General features: G+C 38.5%; 1 protein-coding gene across 4 annotated transcripts in view; it reads left to right on the top strand.

The window, feature by feature from the left end:
* Positions 1-10,555, top strand: part of LOC138306827 (uncharacterized) — a 60,308-nt gene extending 49,753 nt beyond the window's left edge. For all 4 annotated transcript variants that reach the window (XM_069247310.1, XM_069247311.1, XM_069247309.1 and 1 more), the window contains one exon: positions 7,918-10,555. In XM_069247310.1, coding sequence (XP_069103411.1) covers positions 7,918-8,560 — 643 coding nt within the window. In that variant the 3' untranslated portion in view covers positions 8,561-10,555. The remainder of the gene's footprint in view (positions 1-7,917) is intronic.
* Positions 10,556-17,092: the final 6,537 nt, after the last annotated feature.

Here is a 17,092-nt window from a genome sequence, read left to right as displayed (position 1 = left end):
TTACTATCGTACCGATGTATAGTAGTTCCCCTAAACGCTTACTATCGTACCGATGTATAGTAATTCCCCTAAACGCTTACTATCGTACCGATGTATAGTAATTCCCCTAAACGCTTACTATCGTACCGATGTATAGTAATTCCCCTAAACGCTTACTATCGTACCGATGTATAGTAATTCCCCTAAACGCTTACTATCGTACCGATGTATAGTAGTTCCCCTAAACGCTTACTATCGTACCGGTGTATAGTAATTCCCTAAACGCTTACTATCGTACCGATGTATAGTAATTCCCCTAAACGCTTACTATCGTACCGATGTATAGTAATTCCCCTAAACGCTTACTATCGTACCGATGTATAGTAATTCCCCTAAACGCTTACTATCGTACCGATGTATAGTAGTTCCCCTAAACGCTTACTATCGTACCGGTGTATAGTAATTCCCTAAACGCTTACTATCGTACCGATGTATAGTAGTTCCCCTAAACGCTTACTATCGTACCGATGTATAGTAGTTCCCCTAAACGCTTACTATCGTACCGATGTATAGTAATTCCCCTAAACGCTTACTATCGTACCGATGTATAGTAGTTCCCCTAAACGCTTACTATCGTACCGATGTATTGTATCGTACCGATGTATAATAGTTCACATAAACGCTTACTATCGTACCGATGTGTATAGTAGTTCCCCTAAACGCTTACTATCGTACCGATGTATAGTAATTCCCCTAAACGCTTACTATCGTACCGATGTATAGTAGTTCCCCTAAACGCTTACTATCGTACCGATGTATAGTAGTTCCCCTAAACGCTTACTATCGTACCGGTGTATAGTAGTTCCCCTAAACGCTTACTATCGTACCGATGTATAGTAGTTCCCCTAAACGCTTACTATCGTACCGATGTATAGTAGTTCCCCTAAACGCTTACTATCGTACCGATGTATAGTAATTCCCCTAAACGCTTACTATCGTACCGATGTATAGTAATTCCCCTAAACGCTTACTATCGTACCGATGTATAGTAATTCCCCTAAACGCTTACTATCGTACCGATGTATAGTAGTTCCCCTAAACGCTTACTATCGTACCGATGTATAGTAGTTCCCCTAAACGCTTACTATCGTACCGGTGTATAGTAGTTCCCCTAAACGCTTACTATCGTACCGATGTATAGTAATTCCCCTAAACGCTTACTATCGTACCGATGTATAGTAATTCCCCTAAACGCTTACTATCGTACCGATGTATAGTAGTTCCCCTAAACGCTTACTATCGTACCGATGTATAGTAGTTCCCCTAAACGCTTACTATCGTACCGTGTATAGTATTCCCTAAACGCTTACTATCGTACCGATGTATAGTAATTCCCCTAAACGCTTACTATCGTACCGATGTATAGTAATTCCCCTAAACGCTTACTATCGTACCGGTGTATAGTAGTTCCCCTAAACGCTTACTATCGTACCGGTGTATAGTAATTCCCCTAAACGCTTACTATCGTACCGATGTATAGTAAGTTCCCCTAAACGCTTACTATCGACGTGTATAGTATTCCTAAACGTACCGATGTATAGTAGTATTCCCCTAAACGCTTACTATCGTACCGATGTATAGTAATTCCCTAAACGCTTACTATCGTACCGATGTATAGTAGTTCCCCTAAACGCTTACTATCGTACCGATAGTATAGTTCCCCTAAACGCTTACTATCGTACCGATGTATATTTCCCTAAACGCTTACTATCGTACCGATGTATAGTAGTTCCCCTAAACGCTTACTATCGTACCGATGTATAGTAATTCCCCTAAACGCTTACTATCGTACCGATGTATAGTAGTTCCCCTAAACGCTTACTATCGTACCGATGTATAGTAATTCCCCTAAACGCTTACTATCGTACCGATGTATAGTAATTCCCCTAAACGCTTACTATCGTACCGATGTATAGTAGTTCCCCTAAACGCTTACTATCGTACCGGTGTATAGTAATTCCCCTAAACGCTTACTATCGTACCGATGTATAGTAATTCCCCTAAACGCTTACTATCGTACCGATGTATAGTAATTCCCCTAAACGCTTACTATCGTACCGATGTATAGTAATTCCCCTAAACGCTTACTATCGTACCGATGTATAGTAATTCCCCTAAACGCTTACTATCGTACCGATGTATAGTAGTTCCCTAAACGCTTACTATCGTACCGGTGTATAGTAGTTCACATAAACGCTTACTATCGTACCGATGTATAGTAGTTCCCCTAAACGCTTACTATCGTACCGATGTATAGTAGTTCCCCTAAACGCTTACTATCGTACCGATGTATAGTAATTCCCCTAAACGCTTACTATCGTACCGATGTATAGTAATTCCCCTAAACGCTTACTATCGTACCGATGTATAGTAGTTCCCCTAAACGCTTACTATCGTACCGATGTATAGTATTCCCTAAACGCTTACTATCGTACCGATGTATAGTAATTCCCCCTAAACGCTTACTATCGTACCGATGTATAGTAGTTCCCCTAAACGCTTACTATCGTACCGATGTATATAACGCTTACTATGTACGATGTTAGTAGTTCCCCTAAACGCTTACTATCGTACCGATGTATAGTAGTTCCCCTAAACGCTTACTATCGTACCGATGTATAGTAGTTCCCCTAAACGCTTACTATCGTACCGATGTATAGTAGTTCCCCTAAACGCTACTATCGTACCGATGTATAGTAGTTCCCCTAAACGCTTACTATCGTACCGATGTATATAGTATAGTTCCCCTAAACGCTTACTATCGTACCGATGTATAGTATTCCCCTAAACGCTTACTATCCCCTGTATAGTAGTTCCCTAAACGCTTACTATCGTACCGATGTATAGTAGTTCCCTAAACGCTTACTATCGTACCGATGTATAGTAATTCCCATAAACGCTTACTATCGTACCGATGTATAGTAGTTCCCCTAAACGCTTACTATCGTACCGATGTATAGTAGTTCCCCTAAACGCTTACTATCGTACCGATGTATAGTAGTTCCCCTAAACGCTTACTATCGTACCGATGTATAGTAATTCCCCTAAACGCTTACTATCGTACCGATGTATAGTAGTTCCCCTTAACGCTTATTACGTATTACTAATCCCTACGCTTACTATCGTATAGTATATTCCCCTAAACGCTTACTATCGTACCGATGTATAGTAGTTCCCCTTAAACGCTTACTATCGTACCGATGTATAGTATTCCCCTAAACGCTTATATCGTACTGATGTATAGTAGTTCCCCTAAACGCTTACTATCAAACCGGTGTCTGGTAATTCATCTAAACACGTACATGTAGGTAAAACCCTTACAAACGAAATGCATGCCATTGCATGGTGTCTGATAATTCATTTAAACGCGTAGGTCAAACGCGTATTATTATACCTTTGCTTTCTTTTCACTATATAAAGAGTAGAGAATAGAAATGCTATTCAAATCCAATCGTAATCCAGTCGTTTAAAACCGCTATTTACCGGGTAAATAGTCATTCGAACTATTTACCTGAAAATGAGCTATTTACCTGCATTCAAATTTTCGCGGACTTTTGCTTAATCATGAATTTGATTGGATAACGCATTGGGAGTACTTCATTCGGAACCTCTCTGACTGTATGTCACTTCAAACGAAAAAACACAAAGCACTTAGGTGATCTAGATTTGACGCTGCAGACGACAACTTGTTTAAAAACATGGCCTCCAGATTCGACAACCTAGACGAGGAATCTCTCGAAAAATTGTTGACCTATAGGGACAGTGGAAATACACAGCAATTTGTTAAAACAGCAGTTAATATTTCAAAGGACTACGTACGAGAAAAATCTCTGGGCACTCGATGATATGGAATGTGGAACAAGTGAAAAATATCAACGGGTTATATGTTTATAGCATTTGTCTCAAACTGTATAATAAAACACTTATTGAATGGGTTAATTCGGGAAAATATCACCTTTTATTGTCCCCTTGACACAACTAATTTCCCTCGCTTCGCTATCGGGGAAATATTTTAAATGTCTCGCGGGGACATATAAAAGTGCTATTTTTCCCTAATACCCATTCCAATAACTGTATACTATCGAACAGGTGTTCTGGTAATTCATCTAATCACGTAAGTCAAACGCTTACTAGTTATGAACCTGGTGTCTTTGAATCATCTAAACCACGTAAACCAAACCATTTATAACTGAACTGCAACCACGTGTCTATTAATTCATTAAATTTCTTGATATTGTGTTTCCTGCCTATTTTTAATTCGTTAGTGGTCAAAGGATTGTCTTTTATAAAATATTAAAGATCATGACTTTAAATCTCTTTATTTAACATATTCCAATAAAAAATGTAGGTTATGAATTGATTTAACGTCATTTCACGTGCTAATAACGTTTAAGAGTTAATGGTGTTTCATTTCTGATAGGATATTACAATGTACATGAGAGCCGTCACGCGCACGATGCGTGTCGTGTCCAGACACAACTGTCTTATTTATCCAACAAGACGTCTTTAATTTCTCCGAGATATTTCCGTACCGGATCACCCCTCCAGAATACGGTTGTAATCCGCTTTACCAACGCAAGGAATCGGTATTGATTTTATGTTTACTTCCGGCGGTTGTTGTCACAAACTACCAAAGACTGTGTTTTGTTACGTTGTTTTACGACCGAAATGGCTTCACGTACAAATTAACGACAGCACGAGCTGTTGTCGACAAGATGGCATTTCAACTATTGATCGTGACGAGTTAGACAATATTATAGTTAATGAACGCATTCTTTTTTTTTTTCTGCCGCATTGGCTTTTTCGCACTTGAAATCGTGCTTGTAGTGTAAGATATTATATACATATATGTACAATGTAGTTAGTGAACGCGTTCTATTTATTTTGTTTTCTGCTTTTTCGCACTTGAAATCGTGCTTCAAAATTTTAACGGCGCTTGTTATATAACTACTCTCACTTACATTGTTTTATGTACATTGTAAATGTCTCCGAAAAAATAAGGCACCTAGCTTTCGCAATTTAAAGGACGTTTATTTGAAAATGTATGCACATGCAAACACAAAACACGCACACACATAGATATATATATATTAAAGAAACTGCATGTTGTTTTAGTACCATACACGACTTATGATTCCCATGAGTTTATAAACACCATAATACACAATGGGTTTATTTCAGTTTCTATTTACAAATATATCGATGTTCTCTATGAGGAAATTTAATGATGTACATTGTATATCAAGTTGTGATAAAATGTCAATTTGATGTTACTTAACATGTATTTGAAGTTATAACATCGACCACGGTTTTATCTAGGCTGAAATCAAGGAAATAGCTATCGCTCTGTCAGTTACATTACATTAACATACCATATGTAATATGTGATCAGAATATTAATAAGGTGGCGGCTGTTACCATAGTCACGCTGATGGTAATATAGGGTCAAAGGTCACGCTAGACCAGAGGACGACAATGCAATAATTACCGGTATGTAGGACTTCACAAGTATTGTGAAATCCAAACTTGATTTAGGCGCCGAGAAAGCCCTTATACATTTTTAGTTCTTAAAGATGCTCCACCGCTGACAAATGGTATTTTTTCACTATCAAAAACAGGAGTAGACGATTTAGTATTTTTCTTCAGTTACAAAAGTTACTTACTTTACACCATTACCACCATTGAAAAGTTTAAGCTTCTAATTTTACTTCAAGTTAAAAATATGAAAAATAATTAATTGCATCCCGAAAAAATTCCGTGGCACTATATCCTATATAGAATAGAGTAATGATTGCGCATGCACCAAAGGCGAAATAAATTATTTTATGTTATTTTTTTGTGTTAATTAGCCATATATATACACGATTAAACACCAATTATTGCTCAAATGATGAATATCATTTATGCTCTGTCGGCGGTGGAGCATCTTTAACATACGTGACGAATTTAGAAGTTTCCCGGGGTATTAATAGAGAATACTAAGTAGAGAATAATATTGGAACATTGAACTTGGGACGAACGATATCAAACATACTAAAGAAAACTGATCCTGTGAACGATAGGAAAATGATTATAGGAAATAGACGACTGCACCGACCTTCATCATAACCGTGGTGATTGGGAATGGACGATTTACGACTGAAAATAGAAGGAATGGCGCATTCGGTTAGATACAAAGAATAAATGATTGATAATATGGGTAGAAGACGATAGTCAACGATGTTCCTTATAACCGTATGTTACTGACGACTGGTGATAGGAAATTCGATTAGAAATGAGAAATATACGGAAGGGTTCATTCGCTTAGAGTTGAGAAATAGACGGAAGGGCTCATTCGATTAGAGATGAGAAATAGACGATTGGCAATGGCAATTGGGATCTAAACGATTGGCGACGATGTGCGTTATAACCGTATGTTATTGACGACTGGCGATGGCGAACTTTTGAAATATGCGATTGGGAACAGACATTATTTTGGCGATCGGGAAAGGATGGTACTAGACGATGTGAAATACTAGTACGCGATCATTATTGGTGAATGGAGTTTGACGTTGGAGTGAACGATTGTCGACGAAGAAAACGTGATATAGAATAGATGATTTGACTTTTAGTTTGGTAGACAACATCGTTTCAGCTGAGCTGTCAATCCCCAGGGCGGTACGGCTGATTGCCTGCTTTGCTGAGTATGAGAAGGGCATTTGAACGGTTGAAACAAATGATCGCATACATCTCTCATCATGTCCGATACACGATAAGTGATTTACCCGTGTCTGATGAGTAAACACTACTGTCAGCGTCAAGTTGTGAATCGATGTTTGCTGATGACGTGTGGAAGTGTTGATCGGTCGATATTACTGTAGGTTAACCGTGTTATATTTATGGGTGAATGTCCTCCGTCAAAGGTATTAGCGTACATATAAATCGGCCTGGTTCTAACTCCTAATCTCTAGGGCTTTCTAATGACCATTTGGTCACTGAACCTACATGTATACATATATGTAGATGCACTATGCAAATAAGTTTTCACGGTATTAACGAAACGTGGTCTTTAAAGACAGTAGATAAGACTTTGGCTATAAAATGGCAATACACAAAATTGAAATCTGAAGTAGGACAATGGAATCATGGAGATCAAGAAATACATACAATGCATTGGGCAGTGTCTTCAAATACCAATTGTATGACGACAGGCGTTAAGAAAGACAAAGGTGGCGAGCCGCTTATTTTTCTATATTTTGAGACACTTGACAATATTGCAAATATGCCCGAATTAATTACCCCCCCCCCCCCCCCCCCCCCACACATTAGGTCAGTCCATCGTGTCGGCTCACGTGTTGAAATTCTAAGATACATCAGACATATGACGGTTACAATTTAATGAGTATCACGGCACTTGATTGTATATGTGTATATGTGTATTCTAAGATACATCAGATATATGACGGTTACAATTTAATGAGTATCACGGCACTTGATTGTATATGTGTATACTAAGATACATCAGACATATGACGGCTACAATTTAATGAGTATCACGGCACTTGATTGTATATGTGTATATGTGTATTCTAAGATACATCAGACATATGACGGTTACAATTTAATGAGTATCACGGCACTTGATTGTATATGTGTATTCTAAGATACATCAGACATATGACGGTTACAATTTAATGAGTATCACGGCACTTGATTGTATATGTGTATATGTGTAATTTCATGTCGACACATGGCGACGTCTGCCTGTTTGATAATAATAGAGTCAGTCGATAATACTAAATGCACGATTTATACAGTTATTTAAGATGCTGGTACAGGACATCGTTATTTAAAGTACTTCATTGATTTACTTGATAATGTTATTATTTTTTTTTTCAGGTTGCCAGGCGATCACGTTCTGTTGAATGACGTCACGGACTTTTTGCAATTGCGCCCAGAGGATGTTCAAAATTATGGTAATGTGAAGTCATTGGTTACGAACGTTTCAAAAACGAGACTAGCAGCGACATCTTACGGCCAAACTCACCCAGAACGAGTCTCATGTTTACCTGGCACCTCTGGGAAAGCTATACTCTCGCGAGATCTCAAAGAAGTGTTTGACATTTGTTCTAAGAGAAAAGAAGCGACAAAAAGTGCATTAGCCCAATCCAATTTCCCCCATAAGTTCAAACACTATAAGTTACATAGAGGGTATGACTCACGACCGGATACGCCGTCTACAAGTGGACATTCTCGAGGGGAAACTAAGAAATACAAAGTCGGTTCGACAAAGTGCAATTTTGAGGAAGTTGGTTCTAAAAGTACAACTTTGTCATCGCGCGGATGTAAAACGAACATTTCGACAACGTCTTCTGAGTGTGCTAGCGTCTCCGATAGTATTTACGATTTTGATGACGACTTCGCTGATGTTGTGGATAATTTCACCATGAGAATTGGCGCAGTTCCAGAAGATTTCCGGGTATTTAATGGCCATCCTAATATGAAAGACAGCAGTAAAGACAATTTTGATTCCGATTCCTGAGCTGACCCACTTACGGGGATGTGGCTCAGGTCCATCTGCTTAACTTATCGAGTTTGGACTTTACCAGGTGTAAATTCAAAAGATTTGAAAATGTCAACATAAAAAGACTCAACAATTAGAAGAAAAAAATCAGCTGACTCAAAGGCTCTGCAGTTACTTACGGAGAGCTGTAATAACGGATACAATAAGTATACTTACAATAAGTATACAATAAGTATACGCCAATTGAGTGACCTTTTATCGTCTGCAGCATTAGTGCGTACCATGCCAACTACACATGGGTGGTCAGAGCATACGTTTGGCTATTGGGGAAATGATTCCATGGTTTACATATGTCACAACTGAGGAGATATTCCCTGTGTGGAGTACGGAACATCAGATATACGAGTTCTCTCTGCGTTTTAGTAGAAACTGTAATAGAAAGTACGTTGTCGACTTATCAGTAACACCGGGGCTGATTTGAAAAATCTACATACCGGGGCTGTTTTTAAAAATCTACAAAGAAAGGTCGTGAACGTGTATTGGGTGAGAGCGAGTCGTGTATATTTGACTGTTTTACATAAATGATCTCAGCTACAAAGTGCTTATCGAGAGGTAAGGAAGGATATGTAAGTTAAGTGTCAGAAAGTGCACTTTTGATCTCCCATATTCATGTTTTCTGTTGAATTTAAAAGTATTTTATTTGTCGGTAATGATATCACTGATATAACCGGTTGTAACGACACTATTGATTCGTCGATAGCGTATTAGCGTTGTAACAAAGCTTTTCATTTGTCGGTGATGTATTTAATGACATGACCGTTTGTAACATTGTATGTCATGGTTTAAAGCTGTGTAACAATTGGTTAGAAACTGAGCCAATCAATACCTTTAATAGGTTTCAGCAGATATAGATGTTATTAAAGTATGAACACAGCTAGTAACAGTATGCCCCCATTATTATGGTCTATGTGATAAGGGTATGTCGCAGTTGCATCCATGTAAATGAGAATGGATTGTGAATCTGTACATGTGATGAGTTTGAAGTCGTACATTTGCAGTAAATAAACAGAAACTTGTAATTATCGGAAATATATTCTGTTATAACCCAGATTTATACTGTGATGTCAGCTATGTTATGTGGATTATTGTTTTGTCAATCTTTGGTGATATTAACAAGTTATATATTGTTGAAGAAATATATTGGTTGGAGTTCAAATTTAAGTATGTAGTTATGCCCCTTGTTTTATTATCGCCGATCGAGGGCGCTGCTTATCATGATGAGACAAACGTGGAGATAGCAGTTTTATCTCGATTTTAGAGTCAGTAATTATCGGTGTTATTATGTGATAAGGTTATATTGTAGAGTTCATTGTTAAACAATATAGGTTTCTGTTTGTGATTGTATCACGTGACTTGTGATGACAGAATCACGTGACCGATCATGTGATGAATAAGTGGTGCTTCAATTGTCTGCGTTGTTGCCTGTTTATTGCACGCACGTGTATATATTTGATATTCAGTTCTTTCAAGTGTAACAATAAAGACTTACCATTTTGGTACAAAAACTGTTATTTTGATTGCATAGAAATGTGGTTTAACCTTTAGAGTATCGCGAATTAATAGCGGAATACAAATTTTAAGATTCATGTTGGAATACAAATCCTCATAAATGCATTTAAAATGCAAGCAAATTACTACATAATGTAGTTGTCGGTTTAGATTGATGACAAACCAACCACCTTTGAAGGTGCTTTGGAATGTTACGTCATTGGATAACTTTATAACGTCATTGAAATTTGTGTAGATTGTCATTGAATGACGCTAGCATTTTAAACGCTATTGGAATTGATGTATACAGAAATATTGTCGTTTTATAATGTAGTAGTTTTATGGATGTGATAGCGACATGCGTGCTTGTTATGTTGGGTTTGTAATGTATATTGTTGAACATATGAATGGTTATTACGTTCGGGACGAGATTTTTATGAAATAAATAATGTTATGAAACAATAAGGTTTGTAGTTCTTTTTCAGTGTTGAATCGATTTTTGGTATAGATATAAACGAGGCTTGTCTACAAAGCGAGGCCATTCCTTATCATTTCTGCTTTTAACCGACTTTCAATGCCTGTATTGACATTTACGTCAATATCGTTGTATAAGTTATATTAACAAAAGTGTGAAGAACCGGTTTGTCAGCGTGAGAATAACACATGGAGTCGTCTGATGAAGATAAAAAGGTGGCCATGAATAACACCTGACAGAAGGAGTTGGTCAGAGCTGTCATCCTATTCTGTGTCATATAACATAGGGAGGCGGGGGCTGAAAACACTGATGTCTGAACTATTGTTTTATAGACTAAGAGTACAGTACCCGGAATCTAGAATGTCTAGACCAGATAGCTACTGAAATAAGGTAATAAGTCATTCAGACATTGGTAGAAATGATCCGGATAAAGCCAGTTTGTCCGCAGATTGCCGGACAGACTAGTACCCAGACAGTGATGTCGGATCCCTGAACAGTAAAAGGTTATACTTGCACAAGACCTTATGTCGTTCACTGAAAACAATTCTAGGATAGCTTTCACGTTCTCTCCTATTGTTCCTGAAGTGACTGACGGGTTGTAAATAAATATATAAGAAAATGACTCAGAAAATGTTCTAGGATCATGAAAATTCTCCAGTGTCTTTCAACAACCACTTTATTGACAATATCCCTCAAAACCTGAAATCATCAAATCTCCCTCGCTAAATCTGGGTTTACTGGCAGTCAATCTGATACCTCGGGTTATCATTGTTTTCCTCAACACATCTGGTATTAGGTAACTTGCGTGACTAAAGATGAAGAACAATCCTAATTCATTTGTTAATGTTTTAACTAATAAATGTAACCAATGCTCGGCGATGTATCGTCTTTAAACCAGCTTTAATTAGCAGTACTTTCTTATCTAAACCAAATACCGGTATGATCTCCCTGTCTTTCAACTCGAATACTTCGAATCAATGAAAATTAATTTTCTCGTGGTTCCATTGACTTCAGGACAACGAGCTTTAACTGTAGTGAATTACAATTTCTAGACAGCTGCACCCCATTATTTCCAATATGATCAAACGGTTGGTATGAAATCCGGTGTTCATGGCGATTGTTGAAGGTAAGGAGACAAATTAATAGAACTTTGAACTCGTTCTTGGAACCATGTGGAACCTTTACAATGCTGTTATATTTCGAAGTCTGGTATGGAAATAAATGCAGACTCTGAGGCTCTGGTGCTCATCATGGCATCCATACTGATAAGAGTTCATTCTATTAAATAAGATAATCGATATTCATGTCGACCGCACCCATGATATTGCATCACATGACACTGTCGAGTTAGCCTCTAAACAAGATATAGGATTGCTATCATATGAAGTGTGTGGTAATACCCCAACCCAGGTGAACGATACTTAAGGCCCTTTATTGTGAGTAGTAAACAAATGTATTGTAAGTTCAAGACTACGTTAAATGTATTTCTAAATGCATACACCTGTAAGATGCACAGGTAACCCGAGTTCTGAAACTATTTCTCGCCAATAGTTATCTGGGTCAAGTTCAAACTTTGCTTCAAAATTCGTAATTTCAACCTGTACTCAAATATATAATTTGTATATGATTTTGTCTTCTTTTTTCAATTTATCGTGAAACTTTGGATTTCGCCATTACTCAAAGTATAATATTATGCTCAGAACGGTGAATTATAAAGGAACAGTATTAGCCCCTCTTCAAATGACTTTTGTCTGAAATTACTCACGTAGTTCCATTAAGAGTCGCATTAAGAGGTTCCAAGTATATTGTGTTATCTTTGTCTTGTAATTTTCTTGTGTGATCAGCAAAAACACCAACTTGACATTAAAGGAGTAGGTCGGGTAAGGCCCATATTTTGCCCTCAATATTTGAGAAAAAATAAACGATTAAAATGCTCCTTTCAGTGTGCTTACAACATTTCGATATAAAAATCCCATTTTTTGAAGTTTTTTTTATAAAAAAACATTGAAATATTAATATTCGCTTTTGAATGCGTCAATTATCAATTAAATCACCGTTTTAGCACTTTTTTCGACGTTTGTTCTCCGTGAAAACTACCAGCGCGGTCGAGAACACATTTCCCTGTCATACAGATTACGTGTTTTTACAGTATTTAAAACCTATCAAAAGACTGGACATGTTCTCCATTGCGCTCATATGTAACAACACAAAAGACGGTTGCCGAAAACGGTCTTTTTAGAAGAATTTGACGTCGGAAATAAGCATCGATTCTGCGCGTTATTCTCCGCCATACGTTATTTAACTCGAATACATATAATACATTGTACTTCGAACCCATGTCATGAATAAGTTTAAGATAACGAGTTTTGACTGTAGTGATTGCTATTCCTACACAGTTACACTCCTTTATCCTTAATGTGATCAAACCTACCTCAACGTTTCCATTACCTTTTTAGCGTTGTCACAAACTAGAGATTATGGAAGGCAAAGACACACTTTTAAGATTTTAACATATAACTTACTTTTTAGATAAAACAAAGAAAATTTTGAAATATATTTGATTTCTCGATTTCGTGGTCTAGGAACATTTCAGGCCTAGGTTTAATTAATATTGCGACCACTTATTTATTGCGATCTAGATTGGGTGAGAGGGGAAGTAACTCCTAGATGTGATGGGGACTTGTTATACTCGGAAGAGTTATGTCCCTTAAAGATATCAGTGTAGGTTCTGATTGGCCTGGTACAAAGTTCAAATCGACTATGTTTGGTTTGGGCCCTTTATGACCCCAAAATCCGTCATTTGGTGATTAAGTTGTATTTGAAATCAAATGTTGTTCAATGATGCGCTCTGTAGTTTCCTAAACAAAAACGTGTAAAAAAAGGTCAAAATTTTCCCATTTTCATAATTTATGTATAATTTGGATGGTAACCATGGAAATTAAAGCTGCAAAAGTAGAAACTTTTTCATTACAGTTCAATCATTGATGGACTAATAGTTCAAATAAAACAAATACTAGCCAACTGTTTTGAAATTGTTACCCCAAACCATACATACACATCGTCCTTATAATTTGTAGTTACAACCTACTGTCTCATTTCTATTTTTTTGGTTCCAATTACAATTTATAATGTAAATTGATTAATGTTTGAAAATTGTATTTCTGTATGCACTATAGTATAGGCTGGATTTACTTTAAAAGATATAATCAACAGGATTTGTGTTGAAAATATCACACAATTTCTATGTATGTTGATTTGGCTTGCAGTTGATTTCTCTTTCATATGTGGATATGAAGGATGAGGATATATTCTACCCTCGGGATCACAAAATGTTGTAAAACTCTCTGCGAGCCTCAGGTTCCACAACATTTTTTGACCCTGGGTAGAATATCTTTAACCTTCATATCCTCATATGAAAATGTCTTATAGTACAACGTCATTGTCATATAACTCAATCACAGAGGATCTCATGGTCATTCTGTGAAACCTTTGATATATTATTACCAAAATAAATTCAAAAAGTTGTGTAAAACAATTGCACATTTCCATCACTGGAACTCCTATGAATATGGTACCAGTCACAGAACCATATCAACACCAGTAGCATTGTTTGGCATTTTTAGGTCATCTGACCCGAAGGGTCAGGATGACCTATAGTCATCATGTTTCGTCCGTCGTCTGCCGTGCGCCGTGCGCCGTCCGCCGTGCGTTAACTTTTCACATTTTGAACTTTTTCTCAAGTTCTACCGGTGCAATTTGGCTGAAACTTGCATGAAATGATCCTGACATGGTCCCGACAAGGTGTTGTTATTTTTCGGGTCGATCCGAAATCCAAGATGGCCGCCACAGCCGCCATCTTGAAAACACATTTTGAACTTCTTCTCAAGTTCAACCGGTGCTGCGATTTGACTGAAACTTGCATGAAATGATCCAGACATGGTGCCGACAAAGTGTTGTTATTTTTCGGGTCGATCCGAAATCCAAGATGGCCACCACAGCCGCCATCTTGAAAACACATTTTGAACTTCTTCTCAAGTTCTACCGGTGCAATTTGGCTGAAACTTGCATGAAATGATCCTGACATGGTCCTGACAAAGTGTTGTTATTTTTCGGGTCGATCCGAAATCCAAGATGGCCGCCACAGCCGCCATCTTGAAAACACATTTTGAACTTCTTCTCAAGTTCTACCGGTGCGATTTGACTGAAACTTGCATGAAATGATCCAGACATGGTGCCGACAAAGTGTTGTTATTTTTCGGGTCGATCCGAAATCCAAGATGGCCGCCACAGCCGCCATCTTGAAAACACATTTTGAACTTCTTCTCAAGTTCTACCGGTGCGATTTGGCTGAAACTTGCATGAAATGATCCTGACATGGTCCAACAAAGTGTTGTTATTTTTCGGGTCGATCCGAAATCCAAGATGGCCGCCACAGCCGCCATCTTGAAAACATATTTTGAACTTCTTCTCAAGTTCTACCGGTGCGATTTGACTGAAACTTGATGAAATGATCCAGACATGGTCCCGACAAAGTGTTGTTATTTTTCGGGTCGATCCGAAATCCAAGATGGCCGCCACAGCCGCCATCTTGAAAACACATTTTGAACTTCTTCTCAAGTTCTACCGGTGCGATTTGGCTGAAACTTGCATGAAATGATCCTGACATGGTCCCGACAAAGTGTTGTTATTTTTCGGGTCGATCCGAAATCCAAGATGGCCGCCACAGCCGCCACAGCCGCCACAGCCGCCATCTTGAAAACACATTTTGAACTTCTTCTCAAGTTCTACCGGTGCGATTTGGCTGAAACTTGCATGAAATGATCCTGACATGGTCCCGACAAAGTGTTGTTATTTTTTGGGTCGATCCGAAATCCAAGATGGCCGCCACAGCCGCCATCTTGAAAACACATTTTGAACTTCTTCTCAAGTTCTACCGGTGCGATTTGACTGAAACTTGCATGAAATGATCCTGACATGGTCCCGACAAAGTGTTGTTATTTTTCGGGTCGATCCGAAATCCAAGATGGCCGCCACAGCCGCCATCTTGAAAACACATTTTGAACTTCTTCTCAAGTTCTACCGGTGCGATTTGGCTGAAACTTGCATGAAATGATCCTGACATGGTCCCGACAAAGTGTTGTTATTTTTCGGGTCGATCCGAAATCCAAGATGGCCGCCACAGCCGCCATCTTGAAAACACATTTTGAACTTCTTCTCAAGTTCTACCGGTGCGATTTGACTGAAACTTGCATGAAATGATCCTGACATGGTCCCGACAAAGTGTTGTTATTTTTAGGGTCGATCCGAAATCCAAGATGGCCGCCACAGCCGCCATCTTGAAAACACATTTTGAACTTCTTCTCAAGTTCTACCGGTGCGATTTGACTGAAACTTGCATGAAATGATCCTGACATGGTCCCGACAAAGTGTTGTTATTTTTCGGGTCGATCCGAAATCCAAGATGGCCGCCACAGCCGCCATCTTGAAAACACATTTTGAACTTCTTCTCAAGTTCTACCGGTGCGATTTGGCTGAAACTTGCATGAAATGATCCTGACATGGTCCCGACAAAGTGTTGTTATTTTTTGGGTCGATCCGAAATCCAGGATGGCCGCCACAGCCGCCATCTTGAAAACACATTTTGAACTTCTTCTCAAGTTCTACCGGTGCGATTTGACTGAAACTTGGATGAAATGATCCAGACATGGTCCCGACAAAGTGTTGTTATTTTTCGGGTCGATCCGAAATCCAAGATGGCCGCCACAGCCGCCATCTTGAAAACACATTTTGAACTTCTTCTCAAGTTCTACCGGTGCGATTTGGCTGAAACTTGCATGAAATGATCCTGACATGGTCCCGACAAAGTGTTGTTATTTTTCGGGTCGATCCGAAATCCAAGATGGCCGCCACAGCCGCCATCTTGAAAACACATTTTGAACTTCTTCTCAAGTTCTACCGGTGCGATTTGACTGAAACTTGCATGAAATGATCCAGACATGGTGCCGACAAAGTGTTGTTATTTTTCGGGTCGATCCGAAATCCAAGATGGCCGCCACAGCCGCCATCTTGAAAACACATTTTGAACTTCTTCTCAAGTTCTACCGGTGCAATTTGGCTGAAACTTGCATGAAATGATCCTGACATGGTCCAAACAAAGTGTTGTTATTTTTCGGGTCGATCCGAAATCCAAGATGGCCGCCACAGCCGCCATCTTGAAAACATATTTTGAACTTCTTCTCAAGTTCTACCGGTGCGATTTGACTGAAACTTGGATGAAATGATCCAGACATGGTCCCGACAAAGTGTTGTTATTTTTCGGGTCGATCCGAAATCCAAGATGGCCGCCACAGCCGCCATCTTGAAAACACATTTTGAACTTCTTCTCAAGTTCTACCGGTGCGATTTGGCTGAAACTTGCATGAAATGATCCTGACATGGGCCCGATAAAGTATTGTTACATCTCTGGTTGATCACAAATCGAAGATGGCTACCATGACACTATATCTAATTAATTTCCTATATGTTAA

The sequence above is a fragment of the Argopecten irradians genome, chromosome 14 (assembly GCF_041381155.1).
Source record: "Argopecten irradians isolate NY chromosome 14, Ai_NY, whole genome shotgun sequence".
NCBI classification, from domain to species: Eukaryota; Metazoa; Mollusca; class Bivalvia; order Pectinida; family Pectinidae; genus Argopecten; species Argopecten irradians.
The sequence above is the reverse complement of the archived record's forward strand: the minus strand, read 5'-3'. Positions and strand labels throughout refer to the sequence as shown.